This window comes from Crocodylus porosus, unplaced genomic scaffold, assembly GCF_001723895.1.
Source record: "Crocodylus porosus isolate Cpor-Errol unplaced genomic scaffold, CroPor_comp1, whole genome shotgun sequence".
NCBI lineage: Eukaryota > Metazoa > Chordata > Crocodylia > Crocodylidae > Crocodylus > Crocodylus porosus.
The window spans coordinates 92,713,923-92,738,302 of record NW_017728931.1 but is presented as its reverse complement, the minus strand read 5'-3'; the positions used below and the strand labels follow the sequence as shown (position 1 = coordinate 92,738,302).

The 24,380-nt window shown below is 39.9% G+C and overlaps 1 protein-coding gene across 2 annotated transcripts in view; it reads left to right on the top strand.

Moving 5' to 3' along the window:
- Positions 1-24,380, top strand: part of NRCAM (neuronal cell adhesion molecule) — a 216,002-nt gene that overhangs the window by 169,726 nt on the left and 21,896 nt on the right. Inside the window, exons 27-30 of one of the 2 annotated variants that reach the window (XM_019543378.1) lie at positions 922-957; positions 14,604-14,729; positions 15,910-16,062; positions 20,744-20,875. In XM_019543378.1, coding sequence (XP_019398923.1) covers positions 922-957; positions 14,604-14,729; positions 15,910-16,062; positions 20,744-20,875 — 447 coding nt within the window. Of the gene's footprint in view, positions 1-921; positions 958-13,994; positions 14,061-14,603; positions 14,730-15,909; positions 17,088-20,743; positions 20,876-24,380 lie in introns of those variants that run through there. The other variant, XM_019543377.1, reaches the window with a different exon arrangement.

Sequence of the window (24,380 nt, the reverse complement as noted above, 5' to 3'; positions counted from 1 at the left end):
GATGCCAACTATTTAAAACAGGTTTTTAACAGATGTGCAAAATTTTCCTACTGCAAGTGAAGCAGAAAACTGACATAAAAATCCCTTTTCTGTATCATAATTTACCAGGCCTAAGCTTCCGGCTTTTCTGAAGTACACAGTTTCATGCAGCTTTACTCTTAAGTGTCCTTCCTGTAGTCACTTATTCTATTCTGTTTCCATGGCTACTGCTGGTCACAGACTACAATATTTTGTTCGTGTCGCTGTCTGTTTTACAAGGAGAAAGCTATCAAATGCTGTCTGCTGCAGAATGACTAATAGAAAAGCAAATCCAGTGATAAGTTCTACAACAAAAATCTCACAATAATGTTTATATAATCTATTTTTTGCCACAAGCATAATGATAACCCGCAGTTGACTATAAACCTAGTACTACAGGTAGAACCAAGGTCAGGAAAGTACATGTAACAGCATCTCTTTACAAACTTCCATTGTTTTGGGCTTTTCAGTCTAATATTACAGTGCTAGATTCTTTTATTGAGGGTTAAAGTCCTTGTGGAAATTCTGTGAAGTGGCCTCTTTTATAATTTTGCACATCTTAATATTAACAATCAATTTTCAACCTTCATACTTAATGAACTTATAGTATACTGTTATGAAACTCTATAGCTGTAATAGGTATATACATAACTATATGAAAAAAATATTTAAACTGTGAATGTTGACAAGCATGGTAATTAAGTTTAATCAATACATGCATATTAACTGTGTTTTATAGTCATCTGTCAGTGTTCAGCATTTTAACTTTAATTCCCTACACCTAATACATTTCATTTAGTTGCATGCTTTTCTGGTTTATAATTAAATGATACGTTTATATATGCTCCCTTTGATGTTGTATCTAATTATATAGTGTCCTATTTTTATTTTCCTCCATTAAAGCTGGTATTCTCCCTCCTGCTGTAGGTGCAGGCAAAGGTAAAAGAAAGCTCTGCATGATTTTGTTAATGTGTGGATTTTTGCAGTGTTATAAATGGGGAAATTGCAGCTGGTAAGGAGAGAAAATATTGGACAATATTTTGTTGTATTAACTGTTCACTGATACTGAGAGAAATGTTCGTCTGATAGGTGGCTTCTTGGTAAAAAAGGCACTCATTACATTTATTTATATGTTCAATTTCCTTATTTTGCCACAAAATTCTAGGGGGAATTCATTAGCTTTACTTTCAAGAGACTAATTACTTATCTAAGATGCTGATACCATCCTGAATATTCAGGGTCTAAGACTAAGATGCCTTCTGACTCGCATAGTATAAGAAGGTGTTCTTTTTATATAAATTCATTTATCTTATGGAGGGTAACTTTTAATGTTGATGTCAAAAGGGATGTTGAGATTGGAGTTAGGTGCATCTTTATTCTGAAACATGATTTCTGCTGTCTGTTTGATCAAGTTCATTTCATTTATAAGCTGACCATGGATTGGAAGCAGATAAGTGACAGCACCTTGTGTGAATTTCTCTTCTACTGTATCTCAGTTTAAGAAAGAAAAGACAGTACAAATTGAAAATGCAGGCAAAAATGATTCTTTGGGCCTCTCTTTGTGTCCTTCTCAGGCTCACAGATTTGGTGAATTATGGTTGTTTCCTTCAGTTGTTTATATCGGGGGTTGGCAAGGTTTTTGGGTAGAATGCCAAAAGCATTTGTAAGATGTTGGCATGCCAGGGGTAGACAGTGGGAGAGCCACAAGAGGCCCAATGCTTATTGTGGCAGTGTGTCCCCAGCTCCTTCCCTGATATTTAATAATATCAGCTGTAGCAACACATTCTTCACTCTTAATCCAAAATCAGTTTACCTCTCTAAGATAGTACCCTGATATTAGATATATAAAAATGGTAACTTCTTAAAACAATCCAATTTATTCTTATTGGATAAACAGGAATTCATACTTATTTTAATGGCAGATTTATTTTAGTGATTTTACTCTAGTTATCATTGAAAAGCCAACACAGTTGGAAGCAAGGGAGTTAGTTCTTCGGCATCACCAACAAAATTGCGAAGTAAGTTCCAATCTGTTCCGTCTGTACTAACCCCCTGAAGGAAAATTCAGTTCCAAGTGTGTAACAGAGAGTTTAATTACACCATTGTAACAGTTTTGAAGTTAGAATGAAATACCTTGTTTTTAAGATGAGCTGGGGCATCCAATGGTTCAGAACTGCCATTTCAAGTTCTCTAAGGATTTAAACAGACACCTTGGCTTTGGTTACATTTGGTTTACATTTTCAAAGTTTCTAATTGTTTCTTTTACTTTTGGTATCTAGTTCTAAGAAAGTTTTGTAATTATTTGAAAATATGAACTAAATGTAACAGTACAAGACATTTGTTTGGAAATTTGAGCTGCTGGATTCATCTGAATGGGTGTTAACTCCAGTATCCATAATAACTTATATTGACATGATTGACCACTTTACTGCTGATCCACAGAAATTAAATAACAAATGAGGACCAGATTACTATAACCTCCTCAACTATCTGTAAGCATTAAATTACTTTAGTTCTGAGTGGTTATTTTTGAGACATAGCAGGTACATCTACACATGTGCTTAATTGTGCAGTAGACTAATTTGCTGTGGTGTGAATTGTCATAGTCTACATACTTGATTCTTTTAGACCGCTGCAAACTAATTTTTACCGCCATAAGACAGTACTATCTTACTGCAGTGAAAATACCTGTCAATCGTATGTGTACACGCTGACCCAGGTACACATTGCACCCAGTCAGCCTAGGGAGCGGGGGGGCCAGACCCTTGCTTGCCACCTATTCAAAGGGCTTCTGATGCTGGGGCAGTCTTGTGCCCCAACTAGCCCCAACACCACCTCCCAGAGTCCGGGGCTGATCTACAGGGTCCCCTGCCATCCTGGAGATGTTCCACCCCAGCTCAGACTGCTGTGGTCCCAGGCATATGCGCCCTGGACCACCATAGTTGGAGCATCTACACTTACCATTAAGGTGCCATGATAAACTCCAGCATAAACTGCACTGGAGTTTATCTTGACACCTTAATTGGACATGTAGATGAACCCAGCAGCAGTTACTTTTAAGACAGGTCCAGGAGGAACCAAGACCAGCACTGGATCTGAATCATTCAAAGTCATTCAGGGAAGCCTATGAGTATATATGAATACCACTGACTCCAGGTTTTTAAGAGCCCTACAGAATGAAGATTCAGTTTTGAACATATATACCAGCTGTTGAGAACTGCAGCTCATTTTATCATTACAGAGGTGCAGGGAATTCCTAGTGGATAGAGCCTAGAATAATAGAAAGATCTTTCCTTTTTTCAACTTTGACTCCTGAAGATGAGCACACATATGCTGGAAGTCAGTGAGACGATAATGTGCTGTTCACAAGGTCATAGTTTTAGAATATATTATCAAAATCATGCCTTAAACTACAAAATCAAACAAAGCTGCTATATAACTAAGGGTTTTTAGACTTCCTCAACATTTTTACTATAGTTTCAAATCTTTCCTGCTTTTGCATTCCTGCATCTTACTGCTTCAAAGCAGAAAAGAATGCACAAATGGACTGGAGACCACTGTTTATGATCTTTTTTTAATAGCTAGAGTAACTTAATAGCCTCAGTATCTGTTAGATACTGATTACTTTACCCGCGATCCTTGAAATTGCTTCATGCTGAGTTGGCCTGATCTTAATGGTAGCACTTCTCGGGATTGCAAATCAACTATTTTGTAGTTAAATCTTTCAAAGTTTCCAAAATTTTGCAGATCAGTACAAAGATATACAATTGCTGCTGTGGTTTCCCCTTAATGTGAAGTTTACCTGTTAAAAGAAAAAAGAAGGAAAAAAGGGAAAAAAAATTGAAGGAAGAAAGGACATCCCCAGTATGTCCTGAGAAGAAATTAGGAAGACAAAATACTACAGAACTTCAGAGAAAATAGAAAAGAAAAATTTTGTTCAGATTTGTAGGCACCACAATAACTAAGTGTATCTCAGATCTGGAAAGACTATTGCGTCAGTAGGAAAATGTGTTGAAACAAGGCAGGTAGCAAAGAATAGAGCTCTCAATTGTCATCCTCAGTATCTCCCTTCTCAAGGATCCCTAAATAAAATTAAAAAAGGAAAGCAAAAAAATCCCATACTGTCTGTCATGAAAGTTTATCTGATCCCTACAGGTATATCCAGATGATCATGCATATGCCTGTTGCGGCATCTCAAACCAGTTTGAGATGGTACAAAAGGCACACTGGGAGCAGAAAAATGTTCCCTGCACTGTATATTTGCAGCGCAGGCTCTAAATTTGATACCTAGAAATTAAAAAAAAAAAAAATGGAAAAGAAGTGATGCAGGGCACTGTACTGCAGCATGTTCTGAGGCAACAAGAAGCTGGGTACTCCAGAGGGACACTCTTGCATCCAGCCAGAGCATCCCTGTGGTGCTCCTGCTGCCCCAGCACTCAAACAGGAGCGGGGCAAGGCTGAGGCACTGTCCCAGGTAAGCAGGGTTGTGGGGGTGAAGGGAATGTGGGGTGTGTTGGAAGTGTCAGGCATGTGGCACACCCTTCCCACACTCCCCCACACACCCCATATCCCTCCCACATCCCTACTTACAGACTCCACATTTCCCCTATACTCGCAGTCCTTACACACCCACCCACAAACCCCTCACCACACCCACCCGTCCCTACCTCCCTTCTGCAAACCCACATCCCCCCCACATCTCACTCTGCATGCTCAGCTGCCAGACAGGGTGGGACATGCTGGCTGGAGCTGTGGCTGCAGGGACAGCTGTCCCCACATTCTAGTTAGCAAAGGAGTCAGGGGAAACTCTGAGTTTTCTTTGATTAAAAAAAAACAAAAGCAAACACCAAGCATATAAATACTTAGAATTTATTTTAGTATGATGATAGAGGCAGTAATAGCCTTCCAATTTGTTTTAAAATTGTAAATATATCAATAAAACATTGCCCAACTGATCTCTCTCTCTCGCTCTCTCTATATATAGTGACATTTCATTTTAGTCATGGGAGAACATGGATTCTGGGGTATTTTAAAGAGTGAATTTGGGATTTTATATCAGAGAATTTGCAATTTTAAAACAGCAAAATCTCTGCTACTAAGGTGGAGGCATCTGCCCAGGGCTGATGCAAGGGACCCAGCTGGAGGGCAAACAAGATGGCTAATCTCCTGGCCACCTGGGGCCAGGAGGACATGTTTTGACAGTTCAAAGCAGGCCACTTCACTGAGGACATCTTCCAGGTGATAGCTGCCCAGATGGCAGGGCCGGGGCACGCATGGCAATAGTGCTGGGCAAAGGCCAGCTTTGCAGCCACAGCCCACTGGCAGCTGGCTCAGAGGTGCAGACAGCTCTGCTGCAGTGCCTATGCCCCAACCCAGGCAGCCATGAAGTCCCTGTCCAGGTCTGGTAGGTGTGCAGACATGGGGCTAAAGGTCCAAAGGGGCAGATGCTGTTGCAGGTAGCAGCAGGTCACAGCCAGACAGCAGCCCCTACCGCCAGACTGCTGCAGTGAGTAAAGGGTCCAGGGTCCACTCTAGGTCAGGGCTGCTGCAGCAGTTCAGCTGGCACAGGGGGCTAGTGTCTCCATATGTCAACTGGCTGGGCCCCAGAAGCTGCTGAGAGCAAGGAGCCCTGAACTTCTCACCAAGGCAGCTTTTTATACTGATGAGCCTTTGAGAAGGCAGGGTCAGTTTGCCCCAAGTGGCACAACTTGTCCCACACCGAAGTGCATGTCCAAATTTTTGCTAAGGCACAAATCCCTGGCACAAATTTGTTACACTCCTATTTGAGCTGCTGAAAGTGCACATACCTACATGTATGGACATGCCCCATGAGTCCAAATGACTAAAGGGAGAAACACAACTTATATTATACACTTATATCATCTTTTTTTCTTCCTGTGCTACTCTTTAAGTCTATCTGTAACTCAGATGATACAGCTCTTTATGAAAGTGATTCTTTTAACAACCAATGTTAAAATGCATGTCTTATTTCATACAGCGTTGGAGTCTGAAAGTTAGATGATTGCATAAATGTACATTGATTGGACCCTCCCAATCCATCACTTGGCAGGCTTAGAACAACTGAAATAAAAGAAGAGATTAATGAATAAGAAACTAATTATATATAAATTAGTGATGGATGCAAATGGAGTTTGATTCTGATAGTCATTTGACTTTAGTCCCAGCTACTAGCCTCCATCAGCAGTTCTTTATAAAAGGTCACTGAGAAGAAGGGAAAAAATGAAACTGGGACAATGAGGAAAAGCAGAGACATGGTATGTGACTGAAATAATAACACTGAAAGAGGCACAGTAATTACGTAATTGTTGGTGGGAATAGAGGAAGACATGCCTTATTGCATATTTGCCTGTGTTCTAACAGGCAAAAGTTTTATATATAAAAAAAAATGCACATAACTTTTGTTGAAATGAGATGCAGCAATTTGCAATTAAGTAGCATAGCAAATCTAGAATAATTTTACAAAGCTAATGGTTACTTTTAAAAACAACTCCATGTAGTTTATCAGTAATAAGTGCTACAGCTAAGATTAAATAACATCAAACTCAAAAAAACTCACACTTCCAATTAATGGGAAACAATTTAATCTTGATCCTCCACATTCGTCTCATGAGGATTATTATTATTAACACTGTTTTCGCATTGTTCCAGGAAAAAGGCAATGTTGTTTTACCTTTTGAATCTAAAATGCCCCTTTTTTGACTGTATTGCCACATGTGTGATAGCTGTTTCCTGTTGCTTGGATTCCCAGAAACATTCCTATTTCTTACAGAAAGTTAGGATCACCTGCCCACCATATGTATTTTGTGCAAAACACAGCCACTAAGTTCATTCTCTTTCCCTGACTGACTATGCATCTCCCTCTTTGTATTCCCTAGGATCTCTCTCTTCATTAGATAGATTCATACTTGTTTTCCTTGTCTTCAGGCCTCTGCATAAGTGTCCTCATATCTTACTGGGTTGCCCTAATCTACTCTGCTGTCTCACTAAAGCTAGATCCAAAGCACTGTTTGCCCCTTTCCTGTGAGGCAGTTCTCTCCCTCCAGATTGCTTGGCAAGGCCTTTGCTTTCTCCTCCTTCAGATCTTCCATGGAAGGTGAATAATACCTCTGACAATAGATTAGGAAGTTTTCTAGGTAGCAGCATGCAAGTATTCCTTCCCTGTAGTACATTTTATGTTGTACAGTAGTCAGACTGGTATCATTAAATATGTACCAAGAAATATAATTCTCTGTAGTCTTCTATGTATAGAATTTCATCACAACAGCCCAGATGGATTAAGAGTAGTTTACTACTAGCATGTCTCAATTCTGGGGAACTATTGCACACCGTCTGTTAGAGGAGACTGAGTTTCAGCAGGCAGTAGCAGTCCCTTTAAAAAACAGTTTCAAATGATTCTTTTGTTTTCTTAATCTTGCCTTGTTTTATATCAGGGATCGGTAATTCCTAGCATGCATGCCATTTTTCTCGGCACACCACAGCCAACCCAGACTCTGGGCAGCTTCTGCCAGTAGTTGCCCAGAGCCCAGGCCAGCTGCAGGCAGCCAGTTTGGTGTCTGCAGCAGCTGTGCATGCACCTCTGGGTGCATGGCTGGGAAGGGGCCTGGTGCAGTGCAATCTTGGCTCCTCCCCCACCATCCGCTCAGAGGCACATGTGCATCAGCCACCACCACTGAGCTGGTGCCAGGGCTGTGAAGCCCAGTACAGCTGTTTGCACCCTTCCAGCCACCTGCTACAGCTGCTTAGAGCCCTGGCCAGCTGTGGTAGGCAGCCAGGAGGCTACAAACAGCTGCACTGGGCTCTGAAGACCCAGCGCTGGTTCCATGGTGACAGCAGGTACATGGACGGCTTTCAGTGTATGACGGGGAAGGGGCTCGGGCAGTGCAACCCTAGCCCTTCCCCCACCAGCCACCCAGAGGCATGCAGGCAGCCACTGCCGCCAATGAGGATTGGGCCCCTTGCAACTCCCCTATCTCAGAAATAACATAGTGCAGTTATAAATGTAACATATTTCTATATTAGATATGTTTTCACTCAACAGATGCCTAAAATTGTTAGCATACTGCTTACCTCACCAGTTTCCCTTCATGGCATTCTGTTGCTGGGTATGGGGATTTGGGTATACTTATGGGGCGCGTGCACACATGCAAGCATGTGCGCTTGCAGCAGCTCAAATAGAAGTGGTGCAAATTTGAGCTGGGGCTTTTTGCCTCGGTGCATGTGCTCGGATATGCACTTTGTTGTGAAGAAAATTGTGCCACTTGGGGCAAAATAACTCTGCCTGGCTCCTCCCAGATCTGCAGCCAGGGAGAGCTAGATCCTGCAGCAGTATAAAAAGCAGTATAAAAGCTGTCCTGGCTAAGGGCTACTTGGCCTCAGGAGCTTCTGAGGCCCAGCCACTTGGTATCTGGGTTCACTAACCCCTTGTGGCAGCTAGACTGCTGAAGCAGCATCCCAAATTCACTTCTTAAAATACCCCAAAATTTCTTCCACAATTGGAATGAAAGAGAGAGAGAAAGGGGGACTGATCAGATGGGCAATGTTTTATTGCTATATCTACAACGTTAAAGAAATTTGGAAGCCTACCAGTGTCTCTAGCATCATAATAAAATAAATCCTAAATATCTATGTTATAATGTTTGCTTTTGGTTTCCTTATCACATGGTGGGTATGTGATAGGGGAATGTGGATTTGCAGGAAGGAATGGGAAGGTGGGTGGGGGGATGTGAGTCAGTGTGTGGGTAGCTGTGAGGTGACTGGGTGCAGGGGCTGCTTAGGAGGAGTGGGTGCTGTACATGAATGCCACGTGCCCCCGGTGGCTGGCAGGGCATGACAGCACTGGCATTGGCACGAGCATGGCGGCAGCGTTAATCAGGGAGCTCCCACAAATGTCGCTGGTGCTGTCGGCAGCAGGGGGAGGGGTGCCAAGTGCCAACCAGGGGTTGTCGACCACCCACAGATGCCACTGACAGTGACAGCAGTGGCCAGTGGTGATCACTGACTGCCTGCAGACACTGCTAGCAGTGGGGCAGGGGGGTGGCAAGCAGCGACCGCCCACAGGCGCCTTTTCTGAGGTAGTGCAATGTTACACTCGGGGGGTGCACATGCACCCCCTACATGTTGCCAGTGGTCCCCTGTCCCCTACAGTGTTGAACCCCCACCCAGCACATGGACTACCCTGCTTGCAGGGTACCAGGCCCCCCCCAGGAGCTACAGCTCCCCTCCAGCCCCCTGCTCATTCCCCTGCTTTTCTCCAGCCTCTGAAGGCTGGAGATGAGCAAGAGAACAAGCAGGAGGCTACTTCCAGTCCACTTCCAGGTTCGCTGCTGAGCACACAGGGCCTTGCGCTCCTGTGGGGCACTCCATCCACCCCAGCATCACAGCGTTCATGAGCCTTGCCTGGTACCTCGAGGTATGTAGAAAAAACATTTAAAGCTGTGTCTATGGCCAAATCACTGATTCTCTGAATCGGCATTGAATCTTCAGATTCGGATTTGGTCGAATCGAATCAGGGACAGTGATCCGAATCAATGAATTGAATCACTGTCCCCATTTGGGCCAAATCAGAATCGACTTAGGCCTTTTTTGCACACCCTTAGTAATTAGCTACCAGAACAGGTTCCCAAACAACACAGTTGATTTTCTAAAAGTCAAATTTAAATTAGCCATGGAAAAGTCCATGGAAGATATGGTCTCATTCATCCACAAATTATTAAGCTTAGGAAAGGGTGCTTGGTGAAACTTGGGCATATATAAGCAAGGAGTCACAGTATATTTTCATATTTTATTTTCTACCTTTAAAGTTTAAAAACATATATTATGAAACTTAAGCAATGAACAGATGTACTGTTTGAAGCCCTCCAAAGAAGAAGGGTGCAGATGTTCATGGCTGAAAAAGAACTTCAAAAATGGCTAAAGTTCTTAATTTTAAATGCTCCCTGAACTGTCTGCACACTTTAGTAGTCTTCTGGCATCCCACAATGTTCTGCTCCCTCCTCTCTGTTCCCCCATAGAGAGGTATGGAGGAATGGGGCAGGTGGCCAGTACTTGGCTATCTTTGGCAACCTCCAGAGGCCTAGAGGCATAGAGTGATTCCTGTTTTCCAGCCTCCTGGCTTAAGAGTACTGTTGTGTGTGCCTTTGTGGCCATTTTGAAGCATGATGAGAGCTAGGGGAAGAGCTCACTTCTGCTTGGTGCTGAAACTCAAGGGTTTGAAGAACTCCAGTATTTAGAGTGCTTTAAATGTATGTCTGTCCCTTCCCTCACTGTTCTACTCTTTAATTATTTTGCAGGGGAAAAATAACAAATTGGGAGAAACCCAAGAAAAGAAAATGCAGTATCTAAATTACCCTAACAATTACCATCCTTTAATTCTTTCTTATAGTGAACAAATACGAAGGTATAGATTGTGGTTGACCTTTTCTTAAAGTTCTCTTGTGAGGAGAGAGCATTATACCTCTTGTCCAGTTCTTGCCATTTCAGACTGTGCATTCTTCTGCAAGTAGGGCATCCTCTTGTGCTCTGGCTATTTCAGAGTCACTGTGGGGAGTCGGGTCTATAGCCTTATTCCTTTTCACACATTCATTATGATACAACTTTTAACTGACTTTGCAATCTAGATAACTTTTTTTTAATATACCTTTTTGAGGGGGTTGTGTGTGATTGGAGAGGTTCTTCTAGATTTGTATGCAATATATAGAGAATACCTTCATGGAAAAAGAAGCCTACACATACTTTTTAAAATTAAAATCCCAAGTATGGGGAATAATTACTTAATTTAGTAAAATGGTTACAGTGCATTTACTACTAGTGTATCTTACATAAGCAGATAAGAAAAATGCATCATCAAATGTCACAAGACTTTTTCTGTCTCTTCTGCACTTCTACAAAAATATCTTTTCCAAAAATGCGATTTCCAAAACATTTTATTGTCACGTTTAATTAAAATAAATTTTTCTTTATCATTAGGTAGCTTTTTGCATTTTTAAAAATGTATAGAGAGAATGATTTCATAGAAATTTGATTTTTTTTGCTTTTAAATTGCAGTGATAAGTATGATTGCAGACTTCTAGTGTTCACATAACTATGAGTTCTTGCAGTAGTTGTTCACTAAGTTATTTCACATTTGTTCTTGAACTATGTTTCCCTAAAGCAGTATTTAATTACTTCTAGTTCTGTTCTGAAACAAATAAATGGATAGTCCTGCTTCAGTGAAAATAATTATTTTGGCCCTTCATAATGTAGGTAAGAAGTCACTATGAATGAGGTATCTTGTTTTATCAGCTCTTGTTTGCATCATAAATGTGTTCAGAAACAAGCAGAAACTTTTTGTTACTTCTAGATATCAGCTAGTGGAAAGGAAATAAAATGGTGCGTGAGTTAGTTCAGGAAACCAAAACAATTAAAATACTGGCAAGAAGACATAAGTAATACTTTTTAATGGACAAATTAGCAAGCTGTTGATAATTGCCCTTTGCTTTATCATAGAAGTCAATGGGAGTTTGCCATTCACTGGACTAAGCTAGGATTTCATTTCTATTTTGTTTTCCACTGGGAAACATCCTTGAGATTTCTTTTAACAAAAATATAAGCTTCCATGTTGATAATCACTGCAATAGAAAACATGCATAGAAAAGCAATTTCATTAATTCATAGTTTCATATTGTTCTTTAAAAGATATACCTGTAGTGCATCCCTAGATTGCTACAGAGATTCAGAGATTAAATATATTGTAAAAAACAGCCTATTTCGTTAGTAGTATTTGGCAAACATGCTACCACAGAAATTCCCATTTATAAAAAGACTAATTAAAGAACAGGATGGTAAATACATTTAATTAAAGAGAGAGAGCTAAAATGTAGTTCTCTTTTATATTTTTAACTACAACTCTTCATAGTCAGATGCCTTTTCTGCATCCATGTAAACTCCTGGTGTTTGAAATGAATGTCCTATTGTCGATTGTTATATGAAAGTTTTGGAAGATCAAGCCATATTTTTTCTTTGTTGATTTTTAAAATAAAGATTACTGTCCTTCATACCAAAACAGCTTAGTAGTGTTTATCCAAATTGGTGAATCATCTTGGTGTTTCAAGAAGGCAGTCACTTGTATCTGTAACTGATAGTGGATTATCATTTTGGATTCCATTAATCAAAAGTAACTTTTTGCTTCAGGCACGTTAAGAAAAATGTGTGTATATATACGTGTGTGTGTGTGTGTGTGTGTGTGTATGTATATATATATATATGTGTGTGTGTGTGTACTTTAGCTAAATGTCATTAGGCCTAGGGCTTCTTTTGGTCTAAGAACTGTCATCACTTTTCATATTTTAATGTAATAGCTGACTATTCAGTAACATTTAGTGGTTCATTTTCTTCAGCGTTACCTGGGAGTTCTAGTGTTTAACAAATGTCCTAGTGATATGCTAATGCTTATTTAGTATAAATAATCTCAGTATCACTCCAGTCAGCCAAATAACATTGTTCATGTACCTGATGTGTGCACACAAGAGTGTCATACGATACAATAGTAAGCTTTTGACACTTTGGCCCTTTTTCTTTGTCTTTATTTCAAAACTTACTTAAATTGTTTGAAAAACAGAATCCCTTGTTCTATAGCTGACTTGCTGTGTTTTCATATTTGACTGAGGTCTGACCTTTGTACTGTAGCTAATATTTTTAGAAGCATTCATGTATTTTGGCAACTTCCATGTTTTGTCAAGCACCTTGAGGAATCCCTAGGTGCTGAGTGCTGTGGAATTCCGAGGTGCTGAGTACTGCAGTTTGCGCTGAAGCTAGGTGGGCTGGCTGCTCAGTATCTCAAGAATCAGCCACCCAGTGGGTGCATCTACATGTGCACTTTACTGCAGCATTGACTGATTGGCTCCATAGTAAAGTGTCCCTGTCTACACAAGCACTGGTATTAGGGGGCAGTAAATTAACTAACTCCAACTCAAGATATTACTGTCAGGGACACTACTATTTTACAGCAGAGTCATTTACTGCACAGAAATGCATCTGTGGATGGTGACTGGGATCACAGGAGTTTGAGTCAGGATGGATCAGCTCTGGTAGGAGGCTCAGAGGGTCAGCCACACGGCTTCACAATTTTGGCACACTCATGCCCCAGTCGGCCTCTCTGCCACTTGACACTGCCACCTGGAGCCTGGGACAGACCCTCCATGAGCTTGGTGTCAGCCCAGGGCTGCTCCACCCCAGCTCAAACTGCAGCAGTCCCTTGTGCACATGTAAATGCTGTGACTGGGAGCAGTTTTCTCTAGCATGAGTTGATCATGTTGCCTTAATGACATGTGTAGATGCACCCAATTAGTTTGAAGTGGGGAAGAAAAAATTAGGTATGCAAACCCAATGGAAATTTCAGTATGTAGGTCTTCACCCATTTATGTATAGAAGTTCAAGATCCAAAAGTAATAATAGATAGAAAAATACATTTCCCAGTGAATTAAAAGGCTGATGTTGGATTGACTTACTTCACTTAATTGTCCTGCCACATCTACCTAGAACCAGAACATATATAGATTATATAGTTGTTGTGGCTGAAGCTAGTGTCTGCATTCTGATCTGATTATATGCTATTCAAGACTGTGTTAAATTTAACACACAAAGTTGAAAATATATATATACATTTGTGGGGGGAACTACTGTTGATGACAGAGTTTTCAGTTGGGTATGTTAAATAAACATTATTCTGAAATGGTAATTAAGATGACTTAAGAAATATTGTGTAGGTGTTAAGGAATTAGTACAAACATAATCATTCATATTACTTACCTGATCCATAGAATGAGTAAAACTATTTGTAATGAAACCTGCATGACCTTAAGTATGCATGTGTTACTCAACAGGTAAGGCTCTGCTCTGTTGTTTAAACAGTATTTTCTTATTTAAAAGTGTTTTTATTCTCTTATTTTTTTTCTTTCCTACCATCTTTGATGATGAAGGATACTCAGAAACCCTTTTTGCAACCTTCCCTGTCTTGCATACTGTCCGTCCAACATTCTATAAGGGTATTGTGATCCTCTTTATCATTATAAATACAGTAGACACCATTGAAACTCAAAATCCTACACAGGGCCCGTAGTGAGGCATTTACAGAGCCTGTGAAATAACACATGGAGGCAAGTAAAATTTGTCCCTACATTGACAATGCCTCTTTTCCTCCATTGTCCAATACTGAGAAACCTTTAGAATGTTCTTCACATTTCAGCTATCTGCATTGTAGCTCAAGAGATGTAAATGATAATATTTTCTAGAGCTTTGGCAATTTGGTATTATAAAGTATTTGGCAATCTTAGCAATATAGGGTGTGCATGATAGAACTCAGAGATATAGTTCTACTTCCTGTTTAACAGTGTAGTAACTGCTTAGCATTCAGTGACCATCCATGCTAATGCAGAAATGCAGTCACTACTTCAGTAATGGAAACAATGATAAAGCATCCTTTCCATATATATGAGCCAAATTAGCACAGTTATTTCTGAAATAACATTTGATTATGTGCATATAGTCCCAATTTCAACTTTTGCTTTGTTTTTCTGTTGTGTATTCAGTGCGACCAGTTTATCCAAGGATCAGAAATGTTTCTGCAGCTGCTGCTGAGACCTATGCCAATATCAGTTGGGAGTATGAGGGACCAGATCATATGAACTTTTATGTTGAATATGGTGTAGCAGGCAGTAAGAAGCCATTTCATTGAATTATTCTGAGTGCTGAGAAAAATTTGTAAAAATTTCAGTAACTGAGCATGATCCTATACTAATCTAGCTTTATTAATGATAGTTTTAAAATAGCTAGAAAATTTTTCTTAGTTTGCTCTAGCAAATTGAGTCATTGTAATTCAAATAATTTTATTATAACAAAAGCCACTGCTCTTCAGGTTACTTGATGCCTAGTTTAAAAATCAGCCTTTGTTCTTTTGTATTATTTTATCAACTGTTGTCAACAAGAGCTCCTAAAACCCTCAATTATGCAGTGATTAGAAAACTAATGTGACATATCTATTAAATTATGTCCTGGGAAAATTACATCAATAGAGCCTAATTCAATAACAAGAGTTGAAAAGAAGCAAACAATAGATCCTCTTTTTAATATTATACCTTAAAATAGAAACAGCAAAATTAAGTATTTGAAACAAGCTGATATCTATACTCACTTTTGCATGTAGTAAAAACAAAAATAAAGCTCTAACATCAACACTTTGTACTACTATATTAAGATGCAGATGATGAATTAGTAAAGTGGAGATAATTCTCACCTTTCACAACACCTTTTTATATGGTGGGCACTAAAGACAGTATAATTGTCAGTCTGCAAATTAAAAGGATAACATTTCCTCTTCATTTTGTTTATGGTATAAGTTGAGTTATTGTTAGGAAAATGTCCAACATGGGAAAATATATTCAAAACAACCAGGATATATTTTGATAAGATTTTGAAGTAGATTTTTTCTCAAAAAAAGTAAATATTAATCCAAAGTGTAGCAGCATAATCAAATTAAGTGAATAAACTTTTTCTACCTATAGTCTATAATTGCAAACACGGTACTGTTTCTTTATAAAATAGATGCAAAACAATATTATATAGTGCAATGGAACAAAAGTATAAATGCAAAACTATATTATATAGTGCAATGGAACAAAAGTATAAACTGGTTGTCATTATTCAGGCAGTTTTTCTTCATGTTGCATGCAGTATAGTATTTGCAATCATTATTTATCTAAAACTATATTACCTTTAGAAACAGCAGTCATTTTCTTCTACAAATCCAAAATGTAGAAAGTATTCTGTCTGTAAACTTGGAGTAACAGATAGTAAATTAAAATATTCCAATTTGTTGTTTCCCTAAAATTTTTATAGGCAAAGAAGATTGGAAAAAAGACATTGTAAATGGTTCTCGGAGCTTCTTTGTGTTAAAGGGTTTAACACCAGGAACAGCATATAAAGTCCGGGTTGGTGCTGAGGGTCTGTCTGAGTTTATGAGTTCAGAGGATGTGTTTGAGACAGGTCCAGGTGAGGCATGCCATACCAGTTCTGTCTCACATTAAGAATTGTGATATACCAGGTGCTGAAATATTGAATTGCTACTAGTGGGGATATGTTACAGCTAAAACATATTGATCATATCTTTTTCTAGACTAATGCTAAGAAATCTCCCACACATGTCAGCTTATCTACTGTGCAGAGTATGAATGTTTTCACCCTTTAGTTTACTTTGTTTCTGTGCCATTTATTTTGTGAGCTAAATGCTCACTATTCATTCTTAATCTGTGCGCTGTGCATTTCGGATTAAATATTTTGTTTGTTTCTTGTGGGTTTTTAATTGAATTAGAATGTATGATGTAATAATTCAATAACATAGTGTGCTGTAAATACAGCAGAGTACATATTTTTTTTAACAATGTGGATATCAGCAGCTTGGTTACCAAAATCTTAATCTAAAACATTTGAGGTATCAGAAGTTTAGGTGTTCTGATTTACATTAATAATCCATAAAATGCATGGCTAATATATGCCAATGGAGTGAATGATTGTTAGGACACTTCTAGGTATGAATTCATCTTTTTCATGAAACATTGACATTTTTCTAGAGTTTTTTAAACATAACCTATACGTTACCATATTTAGAAAAATAAATGGTCTCTTAAATTTTCAATACATATTTTTTCAAAGAAAAATAATAGCCAGATTTCAGTGCAAGAAAATGTGTAGCATTTACATCTTCACAAGAGAATGAGTGATTCCTGTTTATTTAACTCAGGGCTTTATTAGAAGCATTTTGATGTCATAATGAATACAGTGCTGCCTCCACAGCATGTTCTTGATAAAAGCCTTGTTTTGTATGTATTTGCTAGCCACTTCTGCCCATTCCAAGCACTGTAGCCTGCAGATACTTGTTCTGTCAATGTCCCTTTGGTCTCACCTGCTATCCAAACGTTATGATTTGAGGAACTAGATTTGCAATATATATACAGTTGTTTGAACAATACAAAATAATGATAAACAGAAAATAATTAAAATGATAGTTTACCAACTTTCTGAAATCATAATGTTTTTGTTTCATTCTGTGTGTATAGTACGTTGGTGGTCATCATGTTATAATGTTGCTATAGGAAAGCTTTAAAAAGTAATTCCCAGCAAACATTTACAGACTCAAAATAGGTTTTTATTAATCACCTTAAGCTAGGGAAGGCTGGTGATGTCAGAAAACAGGCGTGCAACTATGTATAGAATGCCAATAGCCTACAGGACATGGAGAAGGAAAATTATACTGCAGCTCATTGAAAGCAAGATGGTCAAACTTTCCCAGAAAATACCCAGCCTAACAATAAAACGTCAATAGATCAAATAGTTAAGATGCTTATTGTGTGCCCTTGATTAGGTCAAGTGCATTAACTCCGTTTGTTTAGCCTTCCAAGGCTCAAAATATTGTGGCGACAATGGACCAAGGAAAGCTTTGGTTCACAGCCTTGCTTTCAATTGCCTCATTGCTTCATTCGTAGAACAGAATCATTGCAAAAAGAGTTCTATATCACATCGTGAAATCTGTGTCAGTTTTTGAATTCCAGACCAGTGTTGGTGAATACTGAAGTGGGATAGAAAACCAAAACACCCATTTAGAATATGTTGTTATCATGGAAGGAAAACCCAAGATAATGAGGTCTCTACTATCAAATGAATATTTGTTTTAGCAAGCATTCCTATAGAGCATCTTTATATAATATATGATTTTATCTTTTGAGTATGTCTAGTATAGTGGATTACACTGACTTTCATGTATTAGCAGCTTCTGTGTTCACCAGGAATAAATATTTTTGCCAGAAGCAGATACTATATCTAAAATAAATAGTGTCCATTTTTAAAGTAATACTGGGCTTTAGAAACCCCTTCCTATCGGATATTCTGTATTTCAAAGAATACAAGAAGCTGTCTAAGTAAGTTTTCATCTTTACTCTGTCATCTCTCTTGCATGTGTCTATGCATGATTGTTTTGTTTCAGACTCTCTTCTTCTCACATTGGAATGTTCAGTGTGTCTGTGCACCTTCCTACAATATTCGTTAAAAATGTTAATACCTCATTATATATGCACGTTTGCAAAAAACAATATCACTCTAATCTTAACCCCAAAATTCTTTGGTTGACTTATGATACCAAAAGTTTACCTTTCTCTTTAAAATAGAATAGATGGGGCTTGTTCTATGTTTATATGTATTAGAAACCTGTAAGACATTAAACAGCTTCCAAAAAATCAGAATACAGAAGTCCTACCAAAGCCTGTGAGGATGACAAAATTCAGTGCCATACAACACAAATCAAACTACACACCAAATCACATTCTTGCCCAGTAAAAGCACCAGAAGAGACTGTAGATGCAAAATCACCTCAGTATTTCCAGATGTAATGAGCAGCAGGGCATGTATCCAGCCTTCATAGTTACTCTTGAGTTAGCAATGAAGATCCTTAGGTATGCAGAGCATCACTGTGCCAGAACACAGTGCACCAGCTCTGTACACTCTAATTTCTGAATGGAAAGCAGTATGGCTGAGGGTGGGCTGGACTGCTAACCCAAGAAATTATTTTTACTGATGGAGAAAGTTGTTCACTAGCATGTTTTTACTTTCAGTAAAAAGTAAAAATTCTTGGGTTGGCAACCCCATGTGACTGCAGCCACAGGGGTCCCCTACTCGCCCCATGCCCTGCCACCCCCTACTGCACCCTGCATCATGCTGCCCCAGTGTGGCCCCTGCTGTCCCCACTACCCGTGTCTTGGCACAGACCCTTCCCCATTGCCTCTCCCTTTCCTGGCCTGCAGCTCAGCCCTAGCTGCACTGTCCCCTTCTTTGATGCAAGGCTACTGGAGACAGGAGATGAGCATAGACCTTGTTAGAGAGGGGGAGAGGTATAGCGGGCTCCACTGAGCTGCAAAGCTCTGACAAAAGCTCCATGTATGCCAGGTTACCTTGCTCCCCCTCTAACAGCAGCTGGCACTGCTCTGCTCAGTCTCTTTCAGTGCAGCTCTAGCTTTTTTCTTGGGGTGAAGGTTAAAACTGCGGTGGCTCCCTGTTTTTATGGAAGGCAAGACATTTTTACAGATTTTTATAGACAGGTGTTTTTAGGGTGTCTTTTTTATGAGGTGTCCATCCATAAATTTGCAGATAGTGAGCAACCCTGGGGTAAGGAGTTCTCTTTTGAGAAGATCTGGCTTAGTATGTCTTAGCACAGTGCTGCCTGAGCCTGCACATTGACTCAGGAATTTCAGTGTCACCTTCTGCCCCCTGCTGCCAGACATCCAGTGGTGCTGCACCAGCAGCTACCACTACACACCTGGTCTCAGGATTTATTTTGAAGTGAGAGAGTGGCAGAGTGATAATTTCTATGATGCCTTGGCTCTGGTTCCTAAGAATAGTTGCGTATTCCCCATCTCCTGCTTTTGAAGGAGCCACACCAATAAAGCCCCTTTCACAGAAGAAGAGAAGAGAGAATTATGCCATTGGGACCTCTCAGAAGCAGAAAGAAGGGAGAGTTGTGTGGGGATTTTGAGACATAACCTGGCCCTAATCTACTAAAATCACCTCTGAGGTGCCACTGATTTCAGTAGAAATCCTGGGTAATCCACCTCATTGTAAACGTTTTATATTATCTCATGAGATGAGGCAGAAGAATAATTGAGGTGCAAGAATTTAATTCTAATTGAAAATTCCCTAAGATTTAAGCAAGGTGGGGGGGGACCTTCTGTATGAACATCTCCTACTCCTGCCAGCAGGACAGCAGGAAGTAGAGAATGGGAGGAAGCAAGAGGCTGAAACCAGATTAATTCACATCTTCCTCTTTCCCTCAGTAGATTTTCCTCCTTGTGGGGAGCTCATTCCTTAATGGAAGCCCTCAAGAGTTGCTTGTTGTAACATCAGTCTTAAGTGTCCACATGGTAGAATAGGTCATAAACTTCACTGAGCTCACCAGCCTAGACGAATAGGAAATTGGACCTGCCACTACCCTTCAGTAAACTTCTTGATGTCTTTTCTGTTATTTTCTGTGAGTCCTGAACATCACCTTCTAGCTTGTATGGTAGTCAGAGATAAAACCAAGGAAGAGCTCATCCAGTCATGAACCATTCAGTCTTTTGAAAGTTAAATGCAAAAGCATCACAGTCAAAATACATTATATGCTAAGGTTTGGGCTGGAAAAGAAGAGAATGCCTAATAAAACTTTATATGGGGTTCCAATGCTGACTAGTTTAAATTGAATCTGAGGACCTGAAAACCTTATTGTTTCTGTGTTTCATGCGACCTGGTTCACATTAACTAATGAGGATTTCCTCTTTAATTTTTTTTAGAATACAATGTAAATGTTGGTATAAATTGTAATGGACAATTGCATTTTATCAGATGGTCTTGGGAAGGTGGTAGTGGACATGTGTAAGCTATGCATATGTTTCACAACTAACCACAGTGCGGTAACTTCAAATGTTATTCAAAAGTAAGCTTTAAATATATGATCTTAGAAACACACCACTTTTAAATGCTGAAAATATCGACATGCAATATTACTACCCTGGCTGTCATTATTGCTAACTAACATTCGCTGTTACTGCATTAATAAAATATATGATTATATGTTATTAATGTGAATAATAACAAAATATACAATTAAATGCAGCAGTGAATCTAATTTTTTTTTTAATTTATTCTCTAGCCATGGCAAGCCGGCAAGTTGACATTGCTACTCAAGGATGGTTTATCGGTCTAATGTGTGCAGTTGCTCTTCTTATCTTGATTTTGCTGATTGTTTGCTTCATAAGGAGGAACAAAGGCGGCAAATACCCTGGTAGGATATGCTTCATTGTCAATTAAAATAATTCCAGTTGTTTAATTGGTGATGCTTAAAACCCAGATTTCAGTTCTGGAAGATCACTAGTAGTTTAATTTTAATGTTAACCGTATGCAAGGTAAAATTAAAGTTACATGCAGACGCTATGTTTCTACTAGGAAAATTGCTGCTCTACCAGTAGAAATTGACAGCGTACAAGTGTTCATTCAGTTTGTCACAGGAAATATGCCTTTTTACAAGAAATATCTTGACCTCTGGAATATCATAGGAAAGTAGGGGTGGAATGAACCTCCCGAGGTCTTCTAGTCCGGCCCCTTGCTCAAGTTAGGAGCATCTCACTAAACTATCCCAGCTATCTCACTAAACCATCTGTCCAAGCTGCTTTTGAAAATATCCAAGAATGGAGATTCTACAATTTCTCTTAATCTCCAACCTCAGCCTGAATTTCATCTGCTTCAGCTTGACTTCATTGCTCTTTGTCCTCTCCCCTACAGCCAGAGAAAAACCTATCTCCATCCTGTCTGTAATCACCCTTTAGGTATGTGAAGACTTATCAAAATCCGCCCCCCTCCCTCTCCCCCAGTCTTCACTCCGACAGACTGAATAACCATAGCTCTTTCAGCCCTTTTGTCGTAAGTCATGCTTCCCAGTTCTCTAATAATTTTTGTCACACTATTGGACTCACTCCAATCTGTCCATATTTTTTAAGTGTGAGCCCCAAACCTTGACACAGTACTCTAGAGAAGGCCTCATCAGTGCTGAATAGAGTCAATTATCTTGATTTGTAAGATACATACTTGTTCAAACAACTCAATATAAACTTGATTTTTGCAGCAAGGGCACACTGTTGGCTTATATTCAGTTTATGGTCCACTGTACTCCCCAGAAAACTGCACTATAAGTAGTCACTCCATAGTCTGTAGTTGTGCATGCAGTTATTCAATCTCAAGCGCAGGATTTGCACTTGTACTTGCTGAATTTTGTTTGACTGATTGCAGACCATATCTTCAGTCTGTTTAGGTCATTCTGGATCCTGCTCAGCAATTCCACCCAACTTTGTTTTCATACACAAATTTGATAAGTGTGCACTCAATCCCATCGTGCAAAATATTAATGGAGACATTAAACAATACCAGACCCAGGAACAGGTCCCTAAGGAACCCCACTTGATCCCCCCTCCCAGCTACACTTTGAGCCATCTCTGACTGCTCATTGAACCCAGTGGTATTACCAGTTGTGTGCACCTTACACTACTTCCATCTGCTCTGTATTTCAAAAGCTTGTTAATGAGGATGTTATGGGAGACGGTGCTGAAAGTCTTGCTAAAGTCAAGGTATATCACATCCATTGCTCTCCCCCCTCCATAGAGAATGAAATCAAGTTGTTCAGGCATGACTTGCTCTTGGGGAATCCATGCTTGCTCTTCCTGATCACCTTGTTCTCCTCTAGGTGCTTCACAGTAGATTCCTTGAGGACCTGCCTCATGATCTTTCCAGGTGCCCAGGTCAGGCTGTCTGAGCTGTGATTTCTTGCACCCTCCTTTTTCCCTTTCTTAAAAATGGGCACTAGATTTACTTTTTTCCAGTCATCCAGGATCTTGCCTGAACTCTGAGTTCTTAAAGAACCAGTTGCTCTGAAATTACCTCAGCTAAATCCTTCAGTAATTTAGGGTCATCCTATCCAACCCTGCTCACTAGAAAGCATCTAGCTTCTCCAAGTAACCCCCAACCTGTTCTGCCATTCTAGGCTGTTGATTTCTGCCATATATTTGCTATCTACCATGCTTGTCATCTGGTAACTTCCTCTATCTGTGAAGGCTTACGTAAAAAAAGACATGAACTATTTCAGTCTTCTCTGCACAACCCACAACTAGGTTGTCTTCTATAGTCTGTAAGGAAACTATGGTTTCTTTGGCCTTCTTCTTACTCTTGACATACCAGCAGAATCCCTTTATATTACTTTTTACACCCCTTACCAGTTTTAATTCAAATCACGCTTTGTCCTTCCTAATTTTATCCCTGCTTACCCATGTCATACTCTTATATTCTTTTCTAGTGCTATGACCAAGTTTCCATTTTTTTGTAGGATTCCTTTTTTGAGTTTCACCTCATTGAAGAGATTTCTGTCTAGCCAGGTTGGTTTTTTGTTTCCAATTCCCATTCTTCTGTTGCAACAGGAGAGCCTGCTCCTGCACCCTTATGAGGACCTTCTTAAAGTACAGCCAGCTCTCCTGGACTCCTTTTCCCCTCACACTTGCCTTCCAGGGGGTCCTGCCTACCAGTTCCCTGAGTTTGTTAAAATCAGTTTTTCTGAAATTCAGTGTCCTTATTCTGCAGCTCTCCTGCCTTCCTCCTTAGGATTTTGACCTTTATCTTTTTGTGGTCACTGTCACCCAAGTTACTTTCTACCTTCACATTCTCAACCAATCCCTTCTTGTTTATGAACAGTTAGTGTAGAAGAGCATCCCTCCCTCTTCCCTGCCCCCCAGTTGGCTTCTCTACCGTCTGTGTTAGAAAAGTATCCGTAACACATTCCAGGAATTTGCTAGATTGCTTATGCACTGCTGTATTTCTCTCCCGGCAGATACCCTGATAATTAAAGCACCCCATGAGAACCTGCTCTTGAAATCTGAAAGATTCTATCAGTTGTTTAAAGGCCTCATCTACCTACTCCTCCTATAGCAAATGCCTACCATGACATCCCTCATGCTGCTCTCTCCTTGGACCTTTATCAGAGGCATTCAGCAAACCTACCTCCCACTTCACATTGCACCTCAAAACACATATACACAGCTTTTTTATGCAGGGCAACAGCTCTTCCTTTTTCCCCTGCCTATCCTCCCTGGAACAAGCTATACCCATCATAACTATACTCCAGTAATGTGAACTCTACCATCTCTGTAATCCCAATTACTTCAGAGTTTCTCTTGCAGAATATGCACCTGTACACTACACTCCTCTGTGATCAGGAGTTGAGCAGCAATTTTGCCTGTGCCTTTACAGTGAGGGGAAATCCATTCTAGAGAAGGCATATGGGCATTTTCCCACACTCAACTCCTCCCAACTCCTGCCCCCTAGATCTTTCCCATGATTAGGGGGACACTGGTTTGGACAAGACCTGAACAGTAGTGGCATCTGAACTCCTTGGTCCTGCCTGGAGTAGTAGGGAGGATTTCTACCAATAAATTTGCAAAAATAGAAATTAGCACCTGTCCATGGCTTAAGTCCCTTTTGAAGTCTGTAGAAAAACTCCTGTCACCCTTAGTAGGTGCATCCCCACTAGCAGGAATGTGGAGATTGCCTCATGTGGGGGAAGGGAGGCTGGGGCCATCATCTGGGCTGGCCCGAGCAGTCTTACCTGCGGTCTTGGGGGCCTCCTGGAGTTGCAGAAATGGCAACCCAAGCACGTGGAGCCTGGCCAGCAGCCAGGCTCCAGTTCTGGGTGGTGCTTATTGCAGTCAAGTACACCATTTTGCATTTTTTTTTTTTTTTTTTTTTTTGCT